Source organism: Pan troglodytes, chromosome 7, assembly GCF_028858775.2.
Source record: "Pan troglodytes isolate AG18354 chromosome 7, NHGRI_mPanTro3-v2.0_pri, whole genome shotgun sequence".
In the NCBI taxonomy this organism is placed as follows: Eukaryota; Metazoa; Chordata; class Mammalia; order Primates; family Hominidae; genus Pan; species Pan troglodytes.
Window position 1 is genome coordinate 134,919,356 of NC_072405.2, and position 22,644 is coordinate 134,941,999.

The 22,644-nt window shown below is 46.7% G+C and overlaps 1 protein-coding gene across 14 annotated transcripts in view; it reads right to left on the minus strand.

Annotated features, from left to right (window-relative positions):
• Positions 1–22,644, minus strand: part of MTSS1 (MTSS I-BAR domain containing 1) — a 177,625-nt gene that overhangs the window by 39,758 nt on the left and 115,223 nt on the right. For all 14 annotated transcript variants that reach the window (XM_063816552.1, XM_054657468.2, XM_054657469.2 and 11 more), the window contains one exon: positions 565–649. In XM_063816552.1, the coding sequence (XP_063672622.1) occupies positions 565–649 (85 nt within the window). The remainder of the gene's footprint in view (positions 1–564; positions 650–22,644) is intronic.

Consider the following 22,644-nt stretch of genomic DNA (forward strand, 5'->3'; position numbering starts at 1 on the left):
ACGTAAAACTGCTGAATGATGCTGATCTGCTTGGAAAGCAATGTCCATTTTCACTTGAACATTTGTAACCCAATTCCGGTGCCAGCTACTACCATTTCTTCCCTATTCTGGATGCCTGGAAGCCAGATGGGAAGCTGGCAGTGTGGAGTGGTCTGTGAGCTGCCACATCCCTCAGTGAGTCTGGAGGATGCACACAGGATACCAAGGCACATCTCACTCTCCAATTTCGCAGCCCCTCTTCTTACGAGGCTCCCGCAGGGCAGTGGGGGCCCAAAAGACCTCAGCAGGCTGCACCGGCTCCTTGCACAGACAAAGGGTAAGGAAAGACCCATGCAGGAGCACAGGCTCTGTGAAGGCAGGGGCCTGGCTGGCTGGTGATCTGCTGCACCCCCAGGGCCTCGACCAGTGCCTGGTATGCAGCAGATGCCTAACAAATACTCAGGCAATGAATGAGCCAAGTCAGACAGATTGTGGGGATTTAAATGCTGTGTGCCACACGTGACTGCTTCCTTAACCTGAAATCTGCAAGGGTGTTGGCCATCGGGGCCGAAACATGCTCCTCACCTCGAAAACTGCCTCAGCTTGGCTTCAATGCTTCTGTGCCTCATGCACATCCTGGTGAGAGCAGATCCAATCTCCCTGGTCCCACCTGAAAAAGCAACAGAGGCAAAGGTGAGGGATAGAAGACTAGCAGGGATCATGGAGGTCTTTAGAGAACCTTACAAACAAGTCAGATTTCACCACATTGTAAAATATAAGCCACCATCTTTAGAAGCTTCTCACCATGCCCATGTGTGCATACACACAGGCACATGTAAACATGTATGTACGTATGGTGACAGATTTCTGTATCACCAAACTATCACCAAAGGCTGCTCCTACTATATACCACACTCTGTGATAGTTTCTATTCCATCTGATTTTTTTTGTAATGCTGATTGTAATCTAAAAATTGACTTTACAACCTATAAATCGACCATGACCTATAGTTTGAAAAATACTTCTCATGAAAGATAATCAAGATAGTATCTGCTGTTTAGGGAAGAGCTGTAGTTTTTCTCAACAATTCTGACAAAATAATCCTGTTAACATTATTTAGAACAGCCAAGGCAGCCATGCTAGCTAATTATTTCAAGACAAATGTTCTAGAATACAAGTAATTCAGAGAATAGCAAGGCTAAAGCAAAATGAGGTAATAGGACTTTTTTTTTTTTGAGATAGAATCTTTCTGTGTTGCCCAGGCTGGAGTGCAGTGGTGCAATCAAGGCTCACTGCAACCTCCACCTCCTGGGTTCAAACAATTCTCCTGCCTCAGCCTCCTAAGTAGCTGGGATTACAGGCATGTGCCACCACACCCAGCTGATTTTTTTATTTTTTTTTAGTAGAGACAGAGTTTCACCATGTTGGCCAGGCTGGTCTCGAACTCCTGACCTCAGGTGATCCACCCGCCTCAGCCTCCCAAAGTGCTAAGATTACAGGCGTGAGCCACCATGCCCAGCCAGTAATAGGACATTTTTTAAATGGGCTTGAGCAACACCAGTCTTCAAGCTCAGCAAATAATGAAGGAAGTTGCAGCCCAGTTTGATTTTCCCGAAATTCTCATCATACTTTTCCCCTTCAGGCACACCTTCTCTAACATTATTTTTAAAGCTCTTCTCTTCCTTCTCCCTCTTAAAAACAATGCTTGAATCAGCATTTACTGGGGCGTGGGAGAGCAAATTATAACCACACATGGTAATTCTGCGCTGAACACTGGAGGGCACAATTATGAACATTACGAAAACACTGGTGTTTGTGAATTTGGGGAAAAGTGTCAAATAAAGCACTATTTTTAACAGACAAGACCTTCAGGGGAAAGCCACAGGGATCTGTGGCAGGTTTAACCATGTTGAATTGGTAGAAGAACATTCCCTCTCTTATTAGTACTCGTGACATTACTATGGGTTGGATTTTCCTGTGCCCTCTCTTTTAGAAATCCCCATTTACTATTTCAGCTCCACATGTTTTCCATTTCATTTTGCAAAACCATCAAGTTTCTACAACCAAATAATAGTAACTGTGACATATAAACCATATATTAATATTTCTATATTTTATTTCAGTCTGAAGAGAGAAACCTTCTTAGGGCAATGCCTCTATTCCTCTAAAAACAGGGTTTTCTCAACCTGGACAATGTTGACATCCTGGGCTGAATGTTGCTTTGTTGCTGGGCTGGACTGGGCTGTGCAGTGTGAGATGTTTAGCAGTATCCTTGGCCTCTACCCACCAGAAGTCAATAGCAGACTTCCTTTAACCCCACCCCCAGACTTGTGATCCTCCAAAATGTCTCCAGAGAGTACCAAGTGTTGGGCAACAAATCACTCCTGTTGAAACCACTGCTTTAAAAGAACCCAAGCGAGGGCCAAGTGTTGCCCGAGTCTGACTTTTATGACCAGAGTCTCTTAAAAATGTACCTGCCTCCAAAGAGCAGGGGATGCCACGGCCATCTCAGCGTTGCCATCTACCACTGTTCACACCAGGGAGAGCCAGCAGAGGGCGCCGTTTCCACACACTCTGCCCTGCCTTCTGCGCTCTCCAAGTTCTGAGCTTTTTACTGCATATAAGCAAAGACGAGGAATGTTTTATTCCCCGGGAAATATTTCCTATTTCTTTCTGGGCCTTCGTTTGATTAAAAGTTAATAACCCGGCCACACAAGGAAACTGGCACACTCACTCACTGATGGTAAGAGTGTAAACTACTACTTTCCTGGAGCAAAATGTGGTAGCGGCTATCAAGAAAAGCCTTGAAATATTTTTCTTTGACCCAGCAATTCTCATTTCAGAAATTTAACCTGCAGAAATGATTAAGAGTGAAAGAAAGTCCTTACCTACAAGGGTAGTCATCGAAATGTTGTTCACAGCGTCAAAAGACTGGAAACAAAATCCCATTACAGGGATCTGGTTAAATCAACCATAGAGCACCACCATGCGATGGAATTGCACGTGGTCATTGAAAACACTGGAGAACAACGTTTAAGGTTGCAGGAAGACGTACAGCGCTTAGGATGCGCCAGGCACTGCTGTGAGTACTCTGCGCACTTCAACTCATTTAATCCTCGCAGCACCTCCAGCCGCGTCGGTACTGTGACCATCCCATGTTATAGAAAGGAAAAATGCCCAAGTGATTTGTCCCAGGTTACGTCGCTAGTAAGTGGAACTCAAACCTAGGCTTAAGCTCCAGCGTCTATGCATTTATCCCCTCGGGTATATGGCACTTGTGATGGACAAAGGGAGATGGGACAGAGCAGAGACGAGAGCCTAGAACAATGTACACCAAACCTATTGGTCTACACGCTATTACGGGTGTTGGTGCTTTAAAGCCAGCTCTCACATTTTGCTTCTAGAGCCTGGCCCTGTCTAATCGGTACCACAGGGATTGCACTCCATCCTTGCTAAGCTACTATAGGGAGTTCAGGGATGGAGAGCTGCTTCATGGATAATTCATGCCTCAGTTTCCTCAAGATAGAATTATGATGTTGGAAAAGATCATCTCAAATGTCAGTGCCCCCACTCCGTTTCTCTGCTTCACTGCTTCTGTCACCTTCCCAGGTATTTCCCATAGATTGCCACTGGTCACTTATTATCCCCAGGAAAGCCCAAGGCTTCTCAGAAACAGATGAACTGGCCAGGCTCAGTGGCTCACGCCTGTAACCCCAGCACTTTGGAAGGCTGAGGCGGGCGGATCACCTGAGGTCAGGAGTTCGAGACCAGCCTGGCCAACATGATGAAACCTCATCTCTACTAAAAATACAAAAATCAGCCAGGTGTGGTGGCACATGCTTGTAATCCCACCTACTTGGGAGGAGTAGCTTGAGAATCGCTTGAACCCGGGAGGTGGAGGTTACAGTGAGCTGAGATTGCGCCACTGCACTTCAACCTGGGCAACAGACTGAGACTCTGTCTCAACAACAACAAAAAAAGAAATAAAGGAAAGGAAAGGAAATAGCTGAACTATGGTACAATAACAATTTCTAGACATAATGTATGTGCCTCTGTAGAACAGGAAGCCCTAGAGAGGAGAGGAAATAAAGAACCACAAAGAAAACTTCCAAACAGCAGTGTCTCTGTCCAACTGGCACGAGGACAGGAGGCAGATGACATCCTCTGTGGACCCCAGGACTGAGCTATTAGAATCACTGCTGATCTCGGCAACATGGGGCACCCTAAAAATAGGTCCATCTGTGCAAGTGCTTAACATCTTATGCTCTTCCTAACCCTTGCAAGAACTTAAACAAAAATCAGCAGGTTTGAATAAGCTTCAGAGGAAACTGGCTTGAGCTACAAAGACAGAAGACATCTGGAAGAGCTCCCATTTGCGAGTGGGCATATTTATGGAAACAAATGGCTGGCTGAGGCACACACAGAAGCTTGAGTGAAGACAAGGCCCTACTTCTGTGTTCTTGGTACCTAGCACTGGTGTTGAATAAAGGAACTGACATTTACCATTTTGAGAGCAAACCACAAGGCTGGCCCTATCTGGAGGCAGGACCAGGGACTGGGTTTGTATTTTGTTTAATCCCCACATACTTGTTTAAAAGATATAAAATAAAAACAAGATGTTTAATCTTAGCAAAGTTCTATATTGATTCCTGGTCAGCCTAGAGATACAATGCTGTATTCGTTTCCCTTTGCTGCTGTAATAAATGACCACGAGCTTAGTGGCTTAAAACAACAGAAGTTTATTATCTTATAGTTCTGGAAGTCAGAAGTCCAAAATCAGTTTCACTGGTCTAATATCAGGGTGTCAGGTACCACAGGGCTGGCATTCCTTCTGGAGGCTGCAGGGGAGAATCTATTTCCTTGCCTTTTCCCACTTCTAGAGGCTGCCTGCACTCCTTGGCTCGTGGCCCCTTTGTCTATCTTCAAAGCCAGCAGTGCAATCTACTCCCTTCTCTGACCTCTGCTTCTGTCCTTACATCTTCTCTCTCCGCCTCCGATTTTCCTGCCTCCTTCTTATGAGAATCCTTGTGATTACGTGGGACCCACCTGGATCATCCAGGATCACCTCCCTGCCTCAAGACCCTTAACCACATCAGCACACATCAGCAGAGACCCCTTTGGCCACGTACAGTAACATTCACAGGTTCTAGGGGTTAGAACGTGGACATCTTTGGGGCATCCTTATCATGGCCATTAAAAAAAGTTAAGAGTTGTGAAGCTGGAGAGTGTGGCAGGGCACTGTGGCTGACTGCAGCACCCATTCGCCCTCACATGATCGGTCTAGGCCCATGATGCTAACTCCATCCCCTTTGGCAGTGGCTGCTTCGGGGATGGGACAAAGACATGGAGAGGAGGCTGCTGGGGAGGCCTCTGGGGAATGTTTTCCTGATCTTAAGAGAAACACACCAAAGGGCTCCACAGGCCACAAACAAGGAAGCAGACTGTGCAGCTGCTGCCATCAGCCATCCTATGGCCATGGGGACACCTGCCTCAGGATGACACTGCTGTGGACAGAAGAGAAAGGGCCTGAGTCTCCAGTGATGTCCCTTAGCCACCAACCCGAACCTGCTCTTCCTCTGGGCCTGGCACCCCTGTTTTGCAAGCATATTCATTTTCTTATTTTTAGAGCCACTTTGATTTGGTTCTGCTTCTTGAAAGGAGAAGAAAGAAAGGAGCAATGGCCTCTCATGCTTCTTCCCAGAACCAGGAACCAACGCGTTGCTAAAAGAAATCTAAGTTGGTCACTTGATGCCACTGCTTAGAGAGGCACAAATACTTTATGGCAAAAACATAACCCGGTTCAACGTGGTACATGTAAAAACTTTCTCCCATAACGAGCAAATGCTTTTCTAATAAAGCAGCACAAAATCAGCCAGTATGATCCGTGGGTGATCTGTGAAGGAATCATCAGTGGAAAGGAAGAAGTGAACCATCCAGGGGCTGGGCTGTCAAAGCATGACTGCTGAGGCCCAGCACCACCCATTTTGCATATGAAGACACACGCTCCACAAGCGTCCACTGAGTATTTGTATTGGCTTTTGGGGGCTGCTGTAACAAAGCACCCCAAACTGGCTGGCTTAAAGCAACCGTAGTTCTGGAGGCTAAAAATCTGAAATCCAGATGTCGGCAGGGCCGTGCTCCCTCTGAAACCTACAGGGAGAGTCCTTCCTTGCCTTCTCCTTGCTGCTGGTGACTCCAGCATTCCTTGGCTTGCAGCTGCATTGTTCAAATTTCTGCCTCTGTTGTGCTAGGCTCACGGCCTGTGTGTGTCCATCTTCCCATAAGACACGTGTGAAGGCATTCCTGTGTGCGTGTGTCCAAATTTCCCTCTTCCTATAAAGACCCCAGTCCTATTGGATTAGGGCCCACCTTAATGACCTCATCCTAACTGGATTACATCAGCAAAGACCCTGTGTCCAAATGGTCACATTCCCAGGCGCCAGGGATTAGGACATCAACCTATCTTTCTGGGGGTGCGCTGCAGTCCACGGCCCACATCCTACCGTGCAGCAAAAACTAACGTGATTTCAAGGACGGTGAAGACAGGTGCCAGGCCCTTGAGCAGCTTACAAAGATTGGTTGGATGGACACAGATAAAATGGTGCAGGGAACACCGTCCTGACAGCAACCCTCTGTGGTAGGCATTATCAGCCCCATGTTACAAATGAAAACACCTGAGGCTCAGGAGGGTTAACAACCTTGCTGAGGGCCACATTGCTGGTCAGCAGTAGAGCCAAAATCCAAGCCTGCTTCTACGGATACCAAGGGCTCTCTCTCACTACGACAAGCTGGAGACATTCCCAGCTGAGGACAAAGAGGCACATTAAAGTCACAAACAGAATACAAATTGTTTAATGCATATTTGGGGGGGGGTAGGGAGGAAATAAGAAAAGCAAAGTTTCCTTGCCCCCTAAAGTCCGAAGTCAGATTGCCCCTTGCTGCAGAGACCTGGCAGCGACAGGCAGGACAGTGGGTCCTTCGAGTGGCATTGTCCTGTCCCTCCAAGCTGCCTCATTTGCAGGCAGCTGCCATCTCCCTGCATAGCAGGGGACTAATGGCAGGCATTCTTGGGGGCTACAGTGTGGGCAGGTGGCGAGCGAGGACTGAAAAGACGTTTTGTCAGGCCCAGCTTCTGCAGCGTGGAGGGGAAGGGCTGAGGAAGCCAGATTGAAGAACTGCTTTGGTGAAAGTGTGCCGCCGTCACAGTAAGTCACTGTGCATCTCTGCTGTTCCCAAGAGCTGACATTGCTCGAAGGCTAATTAGGAGCCAGACAGAACCAGAGGAGAGGCGAACGCTTTCAGGCATCTCTGCAGGAGAGGAGTGCAGGGCAGGAGAGTTCACCTAGAGTGGGGTATCTCGGCCTCAGCCCTGCTGACATTTTGAACCGGATCATTTTTTGTTATCAATAATGACCATTTTGGGCCAGGCATGATGGCCATGCCTATAATCCCAACACTCTGGAAGGCCGAGGCAGGAGGATCACTTAAGTTTGGTCTCAAACTTCTGGCTTTAAGCGATACCAACTAGCAACACAGCAAGACCCCATCTCTACAAATAAATTAATAAATAAATAATTAACTGGGTGTGGCGGTGTATGCCTGCAGTCCCAGCCACTCAGGAGGCTGAGGTGAGAGGATTGCTTGAACTCAGGAGCTCAAGGCTACAGTGAGCTATGATCACACCACCACACTCCAGCCTGAGTGACTGAGACCCTGTCTCAAAAGAAAAAAGCAAGAAAAAAAGGAATGATCATTTTTTGTGTCCTGTGTATTGGATGTTTTGCAGTCTCCCTGGCCTCTACCCACTAGATGCCAGTAACACCCCTCAAGTCATGACAACTAGAAATGTCCCCAGGGGGCAAACTCATCCCTGGTGAGCACTGGCGTAGGAACATGCATCCTTTTTCCATAAGGAGGGCTCACTGTTTCCAGTGCTGTTCCAGGGAAGCCACCTGACATGCTCACTGCACCAGTGGCCTCCCCGCAAACCCTCGCTGCAGAAGCTCTGAAAAGCTATTAAGTTCACTGCCTACCCCCATCTTCATAAGCACAGAGGTAATAGGCAACGCATGTTCTCATAATGAAGAAAATGTTCCACTTGCCATTAAAGAAACACTAATTTGAAAACACACAACTGACATTCCCCACAAAGCCAGCAGGCACTAACCCCCTCTCCTATGGCCTTAGGGACGCATTAATTCAACTAGGGGCAGCTTGTGTACGAGCCCAAAATACTGGAAATACCCAAATAACTAGGAGAGGGAGGCTGAGAGGCCGCATCAGCAGGATCTAAGGCCGCAGCCGTCTGGTTAGGAAGAGCTCCTTCACGGGACCCAGCTAGAAAGTGGAGGAAGAATGGGTAGTGGATAAGAAAGCCGCCTCCAACCACTCAATGGCTTGTGACTTCTGTCTGGACACCAACCAGCAATAAACAGCCAGCCCCGAAGTGTCCCTGAAGATGTCTACAAAACAGCAGCTGGAACCCTAACACCAGTGGTTGCTCCCTCCCCATTGCCCTTGCCGCCTGCTGATGGAAGGGACCCTGTGCACTTGAACAGCAGCTCCCGTTCCCCCACAGTGAAATTGATTACTGTACCCACTAGGGTTCAAGTTTAAAAGATCTAAGTAGCCGGGTGCGGTGGCTCACGCCTGTAATCCCAACACTTTGGGAGGCCGAGGCGGGCCGATTGCCTGAGGTCAGGAGTTTGAGACCAGCCTGGCCAACATGGTGAAACCCTGTCTCTACTAAAAATACAAAAATTAGCCAGCATGGTGGTGGGTGCCTGTAATCCCGGCTACTCAGGAGGCTGAGGCAGGAGAATCGCTTGAACCTGGGAGGCAGAGGTTGCAGTGAGCCAAGATCACGCCACTGCACTCCAGCTTGGGGGACAGAGTGAGACTCCGTCTCCAAAAAAAAAAAAAAAAAAAAGAGAGAGAGAGAAAGAAAAAGAAAAAAGAAATGAAAGATCTAAGTAAAGTGGAAATCTTTGGTTCCTGGACACATAACTACCACACACACCAAATATAACAAAAGTGAGTGTAGGCTCGCCTGTGACTGTATCAGGAATCTTTTTCTAAAACAGATACACACCAAAAACTTACCTATTGAGGTAAGTGATCCCCTCCTCCCCCAAATGACCTCCAAAAGGGTCTTGGGGCTCCTTGGCAGCTGTATTCTCATCTGTCTCCTCTTTCCCACACACTTGGACGGCAGGCACACCCCACGCAGCCTGCAAGCCATAGAGTTTCAGTAGCAACAGTGTCTCTCACCATGGCTAATCTAGAGTCTTAGCAGAGACTCCTTACTATCGTCTAAATGAGCAGGAGGATAAGCAGAGAACCACAGGGTGAAAGGCTTAGCTCTGAAATTAGCCAATGTGGCTTCAAAGCCCAGCTCCCACATTTGCTGCCTGTGTGGTCTTTGCAAGGGTCTGCCTGGCGTAGGCTCAAACGTAGATGGTTGTACTACAAAAAAAAACAAAAAACAAAAACAAACAAAAAACAAATATGCTGACCAGTGTGTCATGCTATCTTTGTTGCATAAATCACACCCAAAATGCATCATCTGTGATTTCCATGTTGGGCTTCTTGTGAAGCAATCTGAATATCCTAGATTTTTACAAATTTTGTTCCCAAATCTTTTACAGTTGCCTCATCCATACTTAATTCGATGGCTTTTTTTTTTTGCAAAAGTAACTTTTATTAATATCATATCTTTCTAAACATTCTACTTCTTTTGTAGAAATGACAAATCTTGGTTTTCACATTCACACTGCAAACATTTACATAGCTTATAATTAAATTATTTAACAACAGTATGTGCAACTGGCATATAAAGGTTTATAAGCGCACACAGCGGATGCTGGTGAAGCCTACAACCCAGGTGTGAGAAGTGTGTGTGCGCATGCTAGAGAGAGAGTCTGTGAGCTTCCTGAAGGCAGGGGCTGGAATATTTTACAGAGAAAATAAGGAGCACTGGTTACATCAGTGCTCCCATTAGGCAGAGCGGTGATGTAGCTATAAGCTGAGTCCTACAGGAAGGCAGAGGCCGGAGTAAGTAAATGTGGCTGGGCTGGGGCATCTGTCCATAAGGACACACTGGACAACAGATCATGACCCCCACTCCTCCCACATCTAATATCCACTTTCTCTAAGGAGCTGGCAAATCAGTACTTAGAGGGCAAATGAACAGTGCAAAGGGCAGCTTTCAAGAAAGCCAGAATTATGCCTTCTTCCCAAACATCTCAGAAGACCAAAGGCCTAGAAGGAGCGGCCCAGAGGGCTTGCCTGGAAGGTTCTGTTTGTACTTATTAATAGTTATGCATCCACAACGTGGTTATTTAATGGAAGTGAAAGCTGGGGGACCGGGAGGCTCATGAAAACCAACTCCAGTGAGCCTCCATCCTCTGCCCCCACCCCTTCAAAACAGGAAGGCCGTTGCCCTTGGCTGAACAGCTTTTTAAAGTGACCTTGACCCTAGGTTTCCCTTGACTGTAATTTTTTTTTTTTTTTTGAGTCTCACTCTGTTGCCCAGGCTGGAGTGCAGTGGCGTGACCTCCGCTCACTGCAACCTCCACCTCCCGGGTTCAAGCAATTCTCCTGCCTCAGCCTCCCGAGTACCTGAGATTATAGGCGCCCACCACCATGCCTGACTAATTTTTTGTATTTTTAGTAGAGACGGGGTTTCACCATGTTGGCCAAGCTGGTCTCGAACTCCTGACCTCTGGTGATCCACCCGCCTTGACCTCCCAAAGTGCTGGGATTATAGGCACGAGCCACTGTGCCCGGCCCCCTTGACTGTTAATTTTTATATTTCAGAGCTCACAACAGTTGCATCACCAGCTTCCTTCCAGCCAAGAATGAAAAGGAAAGCTCCTACAAAATCCAGGGCTCGGGACTGTGTCATGGGACGCTCAGGGCCACTTAGGGACACTGCTGCAATAGCTCATGGCAGGTTGTAATATTTTAGTTTCACTATATGAGAAAATAGTCTCTCCTTCCTCTCAAGCCCCTGCTCTCAGAGAGCCCAGAAGTCCTGAATTGGCAGGGGTCTTTTCACCTTGACGGCGGGCTGGAGGACTGCCCGGGTGTTGCATCACAGAAGTTGCCTCAGCGTGCATCACTGCCACTCTGGCTGGACCGAGCAGGGCAAGGCTGGGTACACCATCTGCTGCCCCGGGGGATGCCTGGAGGCCAGCACTAGCCACGGCTGACACAGCTCTGCACACACGCACACACGCACACACGAGCGTCAGACTTGACCATGAAGCTGGGCACTCCTCTTCTGCAATCGCACTGGCGTGTTTCAGAATTTTTTTATTTTATAAGGTGAAGTGACGGAACACAGTCTTCAAAGGAAAGTAAGAGTGTTTCCAAATGGCATCAGAGTGTGAACCTGAATTCTAATAAGAGAAGAGGAAGCTCAGTTCTTAGGCCTGGAAAAGTTCAATCATGATGCCCTAGCTAAGACCATGCTTTACCCAAAGATTTCGACCAGGTGTGTCCAATCTTTTGGCTTCCCTGGGCCACAGTGGAAGAAGAATTGTCTTGGGCCACACATAAAATACACTAACATGAACAACAGCTAATGAGCTAAAAAAAAAAAATCACAAATAAATCTCATATATATATATATATATATGTGTGTGTATATATATATGTATATATATATGTGTGTATATATATGTATATATATATGTATATATATATGTATATGTATATATATATATGTATATGTGTATATATATATATATATATGTATATATATAATTTTTTTTTGAGACACGGTCTCACTCTGTCATCCAGGCTGGAGTGCAGTGGTGTGATCACGGCTCACTGCAACCTCTGCCTCCTGGGTTCAAGCGATCCTCCCACCTCAGCCTCCCAAACAGCTGGGGCTACAAGTGTGCATTACTACACCTGACTAAGTTTTGTATTTTTAGTAGAGATGGGGTTTCGCCATGTTGGCCAGGCTAGTCTTGAACTCCTGGCCTCAAGTGATTCCCCCACCTCGACCTCCCAAAGTGCTAGGATTACAGGTGTGAGCCACCATGCCCGGCCTCATAATGGTTTAAGAAAGGTCACAAATTTGTGTTGGGCTGCATTCAAAGCCATCCTGAGCCACGTGAGGCCTGCAGGTTGAACAAGCTTGATCTAGACCAAGGGGCAAAACCCAAAAGGCTAGTAGGTGGACAACTATAACCCAGACCAACAAAATAACTGATCAGTAAGGAAGGTCCAGGCAAGGGGCTAGCCAGACCTCGGCTAGAGGTGGGTACATCAGCCTGGGGGTCTATAAGGTGGATCTCTTAGGTGATCTCCAGGTTAGACTGGATGACCCCTCTTCCTGGCAACCAAGATGCTGGAGTGGAGAAAGGACAGTGTTCCTGTAGTCAACAAATTTTTAGGAAATGTTACCTTGGTCTAATTATTGTGCTATGAAGTAAAGAGACAGCCCCCTGCCCCCATAGAGTGGGCATCTCCTGTAATTGGAAATGATGGATCGTCATGGTAACCTTAGAGCTGGAAGGTGCCTTAGAAAACTCACAAAGCAACAAACCAGCAGTTCCTTGCTGTTGGGCATCCCACTCTTTTTGTTCTTTCTGAGATGTAGTCTTGCTCTGTTGCCCAGGCTGGAGTGCACCATCTCAGCTCACCACAACCTACACCTCCCGGGTTCAAGCAATTCTCCTGCCTCAGCCTCCCAAGTATCTGGGATTACAGGCGTGCGCCACCACTCCTGGCTAATTTTTGTATTTTTAGTAGAGATGAGGTTTCACCATGTTGGCTAGGCTGGTCTCGAACTCCTGACCTCAAGTGATCTGCCCGCCTCAGCCTCCCAAAGTGCTGGGATTACAGGTGTGAGCCACAGTGCCTGGCCAGGCATCCCACTCTTGCCTTTAATTAGCAGAGTGTTCCTGATGCACGCAGGACTTCCACGCTTGCTGCTGTTTCTCTTGTTCAGGGAAACTCATCCTTGTTCTTTAAGCTGCACATTTATGAGGCAGCTGGCCTCTGCCAAAAGGACCGTCATTTTCATTAAAGGTCAAAGCCAGCACTCAGGATATTAAGAACTTCAAATGAACAAACTGTGTTCCTCTGGCTTCATCAGCATTTTATTTTTACCCTTGGGCATGGAGAGATGGACAACCAGAAGAAAGTGGCATCATTTGATGCCCTACATTTGTTTAACTACAGGGAGGGGAGGCAGAGAGGGAGGAAATGGAGAAGCAACCAGTTTCTGGTATCACAAGTCTTCACAGAGATCAGACTGTTCACACGAGACAAATATCCCCTCTCCAATCATTAGAGACCCTGGTCATACATAAGTCACTGAGCAGCGTCCTGATACCTTAAGTTAGCCTTGGAAATGGCTGCAAAACACAAACTTTTTTGCCTGTGCCATTTACAAGATCATGTCAGTCGGGTGTGTCCAATCTTTTGGCTTCCCTGGGCCACATGGAAGAAATGTCTTGGGACACACTTAAAATACACTAATGATAGCTGATGAGCTAAAAAAACAAACAGGCTGGGCATGGTGGCTCACCTAAGGTTGAGAGTTCAAGACCAGCCTGGCCAGTGTGGTGAAACCCCATCTCTACTAAAAATACAAAAAATTAGCTGGGCGTGGAGGCGGGCGCCTGTAATCCCAGCTACTCAGGAAGCTGAGGCAGGAAAATCGCTTGGACCCGGGAGGCGGAGGTTGCAGTGAGCCGAAATCGAGCCATTGCACTCCAGTCTGGTCAACAGAGTGAGACTCCAACTTAAAAATAAATAAAATAAAATAAAATAAAAGCAAAAAAAATCAGTTTCAAGAAAGTTGATGAATTTGTGTTGGGTCACATTCAAAACCATCCTGGGGCACATGGGGCCAACAGGCCATGGGTTGGACCAGCTTGATCTAAATGTTCTTGCAACAAACACACAATCTGATTTCAAGGAAACTAAGAGAAGAGAAGCATTAGTCCTTTAAGCTGTGAAAATAGGTTCCTTAGGACAAAGGTAAAAGAACTTGAAAAGATATTCAAAAATAAACCCATAAAGCCCCCAAAAAAGGAAGTACAACTTCCCTTTTGCTACAATGGCAATCCTAACAACTCATTTCAATCTTCAAGGAAGAGAAAAACATGCAGAAAATTTCCTGTGTGGTTTTTTTTTTTAAAAAAACCTGTTTTATTCAGCTACTGTATACAGCTGAGTATGTAATGAATAACCCAGCTGGTGTTTACGGGACAGCTAATACTGCACATTCAGCAAATGCTAGGTAGGGTCAGCATCACATTTTTGGAAGACACCATTGTGCCCACACACAGGGTGGAAGACACTGCAAACTGTTATCAGATGATAATCTTCCAGCCAATCTCCCACTTCTCAGTCTCTCCCACTTCACGACTTTTCAAAAAGCAGAGGAAACAAAACCACACACAATCCTACCACCATCTGGCGGCTTCAGACCAGCAAGCATGAGATTCTGGCATGCACCGTACTGGCAGCCACAAAGACCAATATTCCTCTTTGTTGCTGTTTTAAAAGCAAAGCGAGAATGGTAATACGGAAACACAAAAACACGGACACGCTCACACTATGGGAAAACCATATTAACAGCAAACACATTCCGACAGGGAGGCTTCCCTGTCTACGTTTTGGATGGAATGGTGTCTGGTTGCAACACCCTGTGGGGGTGTCACCTGGGAAATGCCAGCTGTCTCCCCGACATCTGCCACCATGAACCCCCCATTGCCATGGTCTGCCTCTGCTGCATGGGCACAGAAAGATGCTCCTGCTGAAGCCAGGTCTGAGCGACTCGATGACGCCAGCTCCTGCCAGCGAAGCAGCTGTGGCCTGATGCAGAAACCACATGTCATTTTCTTAGTTCACAAAATTTAACTGTCGGGTAGATAAGATGCTCACAGTATCCGGATCAGGGATTATCTCCCAGTCAGCCTTCTTGGGTTGTCAGGTAATTCAGAAGGTGGCCAGATGAATATGGAATCAGAACCAGGGAGTTAGTGTTCTAGGGATCAGAGTAAGAGCCTGCTACATCTATCCCTGACAAAGGGATGGCTCTAAGCTGGGACTCTGTGGAGACAGCCCTCGCGCTGCCTCCCTCCCTGCCCTCTCGCTGGGCTCCCGTTGGAGATCAGAACTCCCTGTGATAAACATCTATCCTTGAACCCGCTAGCACCTAAAATCAGGTTTCATGCATGTGTCACTGGCCTAAGAGCTACTTTATTCCTTTAAGAGGTTTCTGTACATCCCCAAACTATGCCAGAATATAGCGACTTTATCATCTCTTAGGAGGTAATCTTGCAGTTTCTCATATTATTAGGAATAGCTCCCATTTACTGAGTGCTTGCAACATGACAAACCCTTGCAGGAATGTTGTATTCATTTTTTTAAAATCTCATTATACTCCTCTTATAGGTACCATTATAAAGTAGGTATCTCATTTTTTTTTTTTTTTTTTTTTGAGACAGAGTCTCACTCTGTTGTCCAGGCTAGAGTGCTGGGAGTGCAGTGGTGTGATCTTGGCTCACTGCAACTTCTGCTTCCCAGGTTCAAGAGATTCTTGTGCCTCAGCCTCCCAAGTAGCTGGGACTACAGGCATGTGCCACCATGCCCAGCTAATTTTTGTGTTTTCTGTGTTTGGTTTTTTGTTTTTTTTTGTTTTTTTTTGAGATAGAATTTCACTCTTGTCACCCAGGCGGGAGTACAATGGCATGATCTTGGCTCACTGCAACCTCTGCCTCCTGGGTTCAAGTGATTCTGGGATTACAGGCACCCACAACTACGCCCAGCTAATTTTTGTATTTTTAGTAGAGACGGGGTTTCACCGTGTTGGCCAGGCTGGTCTCAAACTCATGATCTCAAGTGATCCACCTGCCTCAGCCTCCCAAAGTGCCGGGACTACAGGCACAAGCCCCTGCACCCCGCCAAAAGTAGGTATCATTATCCTCATTTTACAGATGAGGCCAAGGGTACTCAGAGAGGTTAAGTAACTTGCCCAAGGTCACACAGAATTCAGAATTTACATCCAGGGCTGAGTCGATAGCTAGAACTTTCAACCACTCCATTCTTGGGGGCATCTCACTGTTGCCAGGACATTACCAACCGAAACATTTGGCAGGTAGGGAATTAGGTTTTCTTCCCCCACCCCCGATCCTATAACTGGGAGAAAATAAGAGCCCTTCCCCCGAACATCTGTTTTATCAGCCAGATTCAAACCGTGCTGTCGCCACTTCCTCGCTCAACTGTGTACAGTTGGCCAGTCTGCATCCAAGGCCATGAGTTCAGGGTGGACATGTACTGTCAGGCTTCAGCAGGAATCACCTCCTGCCAGCTTCCTTTGGCAGGGTACACTGCTTATTCATGCAGAGGACCCCTCCTTATTTGCCAGGACAATCTATCCTGAAATTACCCTTTCAGCTACTGACTCCCCTCCGCAACCCGTCTTAGCAGGAGGCATCTTCAGGACAGCTTCCCAGGGATGGCCCTGGGAATCATGCTTAGCTGAATTCAGGATCCTGTTTTCTAGAAACTGACGTTTTAGAAACAGCTTCAGACATAGAAGGAGCTCAACAAACGTGAGTAAGTGGAACCAGGCAGACATGCCAAGCTTCGCGTTCTACGCTTGTAATATTTGCTCTTCCTCGATTCTCTCCTGGCTCCTCCTCATCCCTCTTCCCCATTTTTACTGCACACCTTTACTGAGTTAAAGTTCTAGAGGAAAAGTGGCTGCAATTAAGCCAAGACTCTATCAAAGGCCCTTGAGGGATACAGGCCAGGGACAGAGGATGCATTCTGCAGTTGATTTCCTGGCCAAACTCATCTGGGGTCATTTAAACTAACTCATATACTATCTTCTTCTCCTCTCTATCTCTTCAATTTCTATCTCAAGTCATACCTTCCCCAGATGGTTTCTGAATGAGTGTCTGGATGGTTTCTGATCTAAACAGAGTTTTAAAAAAAGTAATTGAAATTCTAACCCCGGAATAGCAAACAAGAGGCTGGCTTTTACCATTCAAGAGAGAAAGCAAGTATGAGGCTTGCGCAGGAGAGAAAGCAGCACCGTGACACGACCAAAGTGCCCTTGAGTCCCTACAAGCTAGGCAAGCCTCAGCCTCCCAGCCTCCATCTATTCAATGGAAGGGCATAACTGGTTTTAGTTTCTAGCTCCCAAATCGAGTCTCAGGTCAAGCAGTGGTAATGTGAATCCAAAAACTATTCTCAGTAAGTCTAAAAGCCTCTTTACTGCTCAGGCTAACTTAAGCACTCACAGTCCTTTGCTTTCTGTTGGAATTATATAAAGCCCGATAAAAATGACCCCAGGTTAACAGTTATTATATATCTCTAAAGAAAAGGGGGGGCTTAATTATTACTTAAAAATGTAATTTGTTCGGTAAATAAGATTTTACAAAGCTTGAGGTAGGTCAGTAGAGATTGGTAACGTGGAGAGCCCTCAGTGGTTAGAAGCCACTGCTGGAAGTGGAAGATAAAATGTGTATTCCCAAAACATTTTCCCAGTCTTGCCCAATTACCATGAAAATGGGACACGATTCTAGCATCCTGATGACCTTCTGAGGTTAAACTAAACTGCTCTGTATTAGATGCCCCTCTGAGAGCTGCTCACATCATGTAATGAAGACTTTACTAGATAACTCAAGCCACTCTGGTTCCTCTTCCGGTTCTCCTTCTCCTGCATTGTTTTCTTCCCCACACCCACTTTATTAACTGTGTTCTTCTAACAAAATGCAGATAAGAATAACTACCAATGAATGACTGAAACCTGACTGTGGCTCAGTCATCAGTTAGGAAGTTGCCAGAAGGCAATGGGATTGTGGGACACAGGGGCTGACCACATGTCCCATGGATGAGCACTGGAGCCAGGGTAACATCATGGCCTTGCCTCCTCCAGCAATATCATGGCCTCGCCTCCTCCAACAAGGTCATTGCCCAACTGCAGAGAACCAGTAGGGTCTGGTTTATCGCCACTGTATTGTGCATGTTCAGGTTGCCGACATCTTTTCATGCAGTGGGCCTGAGTGTTCCTTCCCACTGCCCTGGGGTATGATGGGGGTCCTAATTCCCAACCCTTAAGGCCTATGCAAACAGCTGTTTCCTTGTTTTTTATTTGTTAGTTACTTTTTTAGAATAAGCTCTTCATAGACAAAGGCAAGGATGGTAAATCGGTTTATCTCTTGGGCTAATTCTGATCAGGTGTATGGATGCCTGGGGCACTGTGTGGAGGGTGCTGTGGGCAGCTATGCGCTAGATGGAAAATGGATTGGCTAGATCAGCTAGTAATGTCTGCTACAACCGCAGGACAGTGGAAGGATGCAGACTCTGTATTTGCTACCCTGGGCCTAAGATCTCAAAAGAGAGCTCAAGACACAACTTACTGAACTTCAGTATACACAAGGATCACCAGGAAATTGTGCTAAAATGTAGATTCTGATCCAGAAGGTCTAGAGATTCAGCATATCTGACAAGTTCCCAGAAGATGCTGTCTTGCTGCTAGACTACCAACCACACTTGGAGTGAAAGGGGCTAGAATGTTTCACCAGCCAGAATACTTTCCCCAGCTCCCTGAGAACATCATCACCACACAGAGCCCCTGCCAGGTGAAATCCAGCTGACGGGATGTCCTGAGACAGTAAATATGACTGTTTGCCAGTTGCACCACTAAAGGACACAGGGTCTGCTGCTGGGATAGTCTCCTGCTGATGAAGCTTCTCCACCCCTCGCCTTAGTGTCCCATCCCAAACCACACTCTTCCATTTAACCAGAGGTCCTCCTACCAACGAGTGAAATGGCAACCCCGGTCTAGAGGAAAGAGAGAGCATGGGAGGGCTGACAACGTCTCAGGGCAAAGTGGCTTGACAGCAGAAGAGTTAAGGGTCAGAAAGAGTCCCTCGGTTCCCACCTGCTCCTATCTTTCCCATGTCTAGGACATTCACGTAACCTTCAGAGTGACTTGGTATAAAAAGGTGGGCAAGGAGTAAGCTTTTATCTTCTCCCTTGCAGAGGATTAGAAGTGGTTCAGAGGCCTCCAGTCCTTGCAAATAGGATGGGATGCCTTTGTTCAAAGGCAGGGAAGGAAAGAGAGACTAAGGGGACCAAGTGCATTCTCACACTTAATGCGCTGTCCTGGGCTTACTGCTCCACGGGCCTGTGTCCTCCATTAGACAGCGACCACCTTGGAGGAACAACTACGTGTGAGCCATTCCTGAATTCTCAGTATCTAGCAAAATGCATGACTTAGAATAAAGACTCAATTGATGTTTGTAGATAAAGGGGAAAGAGTTTTAAACTTGGACACTATCCTATTCTGAAGAGCAGCTACTCCTGACATTTTGGCAGCTGAGCTGACTCTGAGCTCCTGGGGTCGGGGAAAATGAGACATTCTTCATACATATCAGACTCACCCATGGATCCCCTCTCCCTGGTGATGTGCAAACAACAGGGACAGGAGATCTGGACCGTAAAGCTGTGAGCTCCGGGAGGCCTGCCTAGTTTGTGATTCAAGGTCATCTAGGGAAAGAACATATGTAACGGCTAATCTAATAAAGGATATTTAGATCAATCCTCAGCTTTTCTGCCTGCCTGTCAAATAAAATTAAGTATATGAGCACCTACTATGTGCAAGGTATTAACAATAGGATCGTGATTCTTCTTCCACATTAGACATGCACAAAAGAAAAAAATGAAAACAAAACAATGAATCAAGTCGTTTTATTTTGTGACATGGGGCTGATACAGACCTCAAAAGTACCCACAAGGCTGGAACTGGGCCCATTAAAATGCTCACAGTACTCAAGACATATTTTTTTAGAAGATAATTACTAACAATCTCGGAAGCTTTAGGTCCCCTTATATGCTACAAGAAAAGCCTTCGCGGGAACAGATCTGTTGCCATGACAACAATCACTTGGCTGTGCATAAAGAAGGGCGGGGAACCTACCAAATGGTATTCTCAACAGTCAGCCCTGGGATTTCGTAAAGCCACTTTCTAAAGAACCGTCAGTATCTAGGAGAATCTAAAAGCTGCATGAGACCTTAGGGGTAACCTAGTTTCACATGACACCACAATTTCTTCTTTATCATCCCTGCCAAATAGTCATCTGGACTCAGTTGAAACATCTCCAGGACCAGAGAACTTGCTCCCCTTCATGCCAGGAGGAAGAAGGTAGGGAGCTTTCTTCAATCATCCCTGGAGTGAGGTGAACAGAGGTACAAGAAGGGAGGGAGTAATTACCTGAAGAACCTTCCCCTTTCCAAGCAGCAGGTTTAGGCTCTGGCAATGCCTGCCATGAGCTCAAGGAGCCCAAACGAAACAAAAAAATGCCTGGAAGGTAACTTCTCCCAGGTCTCCAATACAGAGCTAGTTTCCAATTCTAGCCATTCAATGCCACCTGGAAATCCATGGTTGTCACTGTTATGCTACATGGAAACAGCACCAAAGACCCTGGTGGTATTCCGTGAACCATGTGGAAGGCTGCATGGGGAAACCCACAGCCAGGTGCCTTGTATCCACATGCTGTAGAAACAGTGCACATGCCTGAGTACACATGTGCACAAACCCACCAGACAGACCCCCCAGCACGTGATTCAACAGTCACCTCTGTAGAGCATCACTAAAGATGGCTTCTCCCAGGGCCCTGCCCATCAATTATCTTTTGAGACAAATGCACGTGGATTCTTAGGTAACTCACAGGGGAATATATTTGTATAGACCAAGATTGGGAGAAAGAGCCAGGGGTGAGCTGGGGGGATTGCTGGGTAAGTGGCGTACATCACAAAAGTGGATACAAGCCCCATTGAAGGAGAAGTAAATACCTTGCCCATGTGTTGCTGCTACAAGGAGCAGCGTGACCTGTGGAGGAGACTTTCAGGCCCAGCCGACCTGAACACACGACCTCCAGCTGTCAGCTGGCATCCCCCCATTACAGTGAGGTTCCACCAAGACAGGTGCCTGGGATACTCTCCTACAGGCCTACTTCCATTCTGTCCATGCAGAACGGACCCTCGGCTCCCTTCAATTCACCACGTCCCTCAGCTCACCACCCACCTCAACACTTTCCAGATGGCCTTTAGATACCATCGGCATCTTTCAGTAATCACTCCGGGCTGACACAGTGAGACCTGGGACCACCATCCTGAACAAGCTTAATGGCCCATTTCATATGAGAAAGAGAATCAGAAATATTAAAAGGAAATACCCTGTTTTTAAAACTCCAGTTTACTTAGTACCTTATCAGTAATGTCTACCATCCCAAAAGAAGACTGGTGAAATAAAAAAGATTTGCATGATGTACAATGATCTTGATCTCAGACACCCAAGCAGACACTCAAGCGTATTTGCACAGAAGCAGATTTGATGTGAAGATGGCACCTGTGAACAGGGACCTCCCCAGAACCAATGCTTACCCCAGGGACAGCTCTGCTGCCTGTGGGGCTCACAGAACGCCAGAATGCAGCCCCTGGGCTTTTCTACCAAGGTTCCCAATCAGGAACCCAGCACTCATTTGGGGAAGAACCTAGCAAATAATCTTAATGGTACTTAATTAGCAAACTTTAAAGTTTCAGGCAGGAATTAGCTGCTGCAGGAATTAGTATCGATTTGGTGAGCATCCTACAGGGGTGACATTGGACCACTCCAAACAGTTTCCCCCAGCAGTAACAACTGGGGAAAAAAGAAAGCACAAACAGCAGCTCCTGACCACAAGGCAGAGGACAAAGAGTGGGGCAATGGCAGGAGCAGACACATCCTCATTACAGAAAAGAAGCCAGGGTCGTTCCCAGCTGTGGAACTGGCAGCCGCCATTTCCAGATGACTGCACATGCCCACAGGAAACGGCACAGGCAGGGTAGTCATTAGGAGAGAAGAGATTTGCATTCACATAACTGAGAAGACAAGCTTGCAGTCCCCGAGATGCTGGTTTATTTTAGGAGACAATTACCCAGTTGTTACAAAGCTGAAACTGACCTTTCAGGTAGAAATCTTGGCATCAGGGATCTTCTTGTCTTAAGCAAGAAAAACTGAGATTTAAAGACCAAGTTTAAAATGTGTCTGTGTGTGTGTGTGTGTGTGTGTGTGTGTGTACGAGAGAGAAAGAGAGAGAGAGAGAGAGAGAAACACAAAGAAACACAAGTGAACCTAACGGCAGGGACAGATTTCATCACCAGGCAATACTAGGTCACTAGATTAACACTGAATTGTATTCAGCCCACAAACAAACATTCGAAAGCAGATTAAGAACTGTTGTGTTGGAAAACGAGATTAAACAAATCCAATTTTCTTATTTTTTTTAAGTTCAAAAGACTGAAACCTATCAAGTGAATTAAGTGAATAGGACAATCACCATCCAGCCCCACTAAACAAGTGGACAAATTCCGTAGGCAGGCTATCCCTGCAAATTTCAGTTCTCAGAAAGCAGAGCACGGTGCTATGACAGGAAAAAAGGTCTCAGGGGCATTTCTGTGGCCCTAGAGGGATGGCCTATTTCCTGAAGGTATGCTGGAGGTATGCATCTATACCTAGGCTGTCTCTCAATACACTCAGCCGCCCGAGGACCATCTTACAGATGAGGAGCAAGACTCAGAGAGCAGAACAATTGGCTCAGGGCAACCCACCGAGCAGGAGTATACCACAGAGGTTAAGATTCA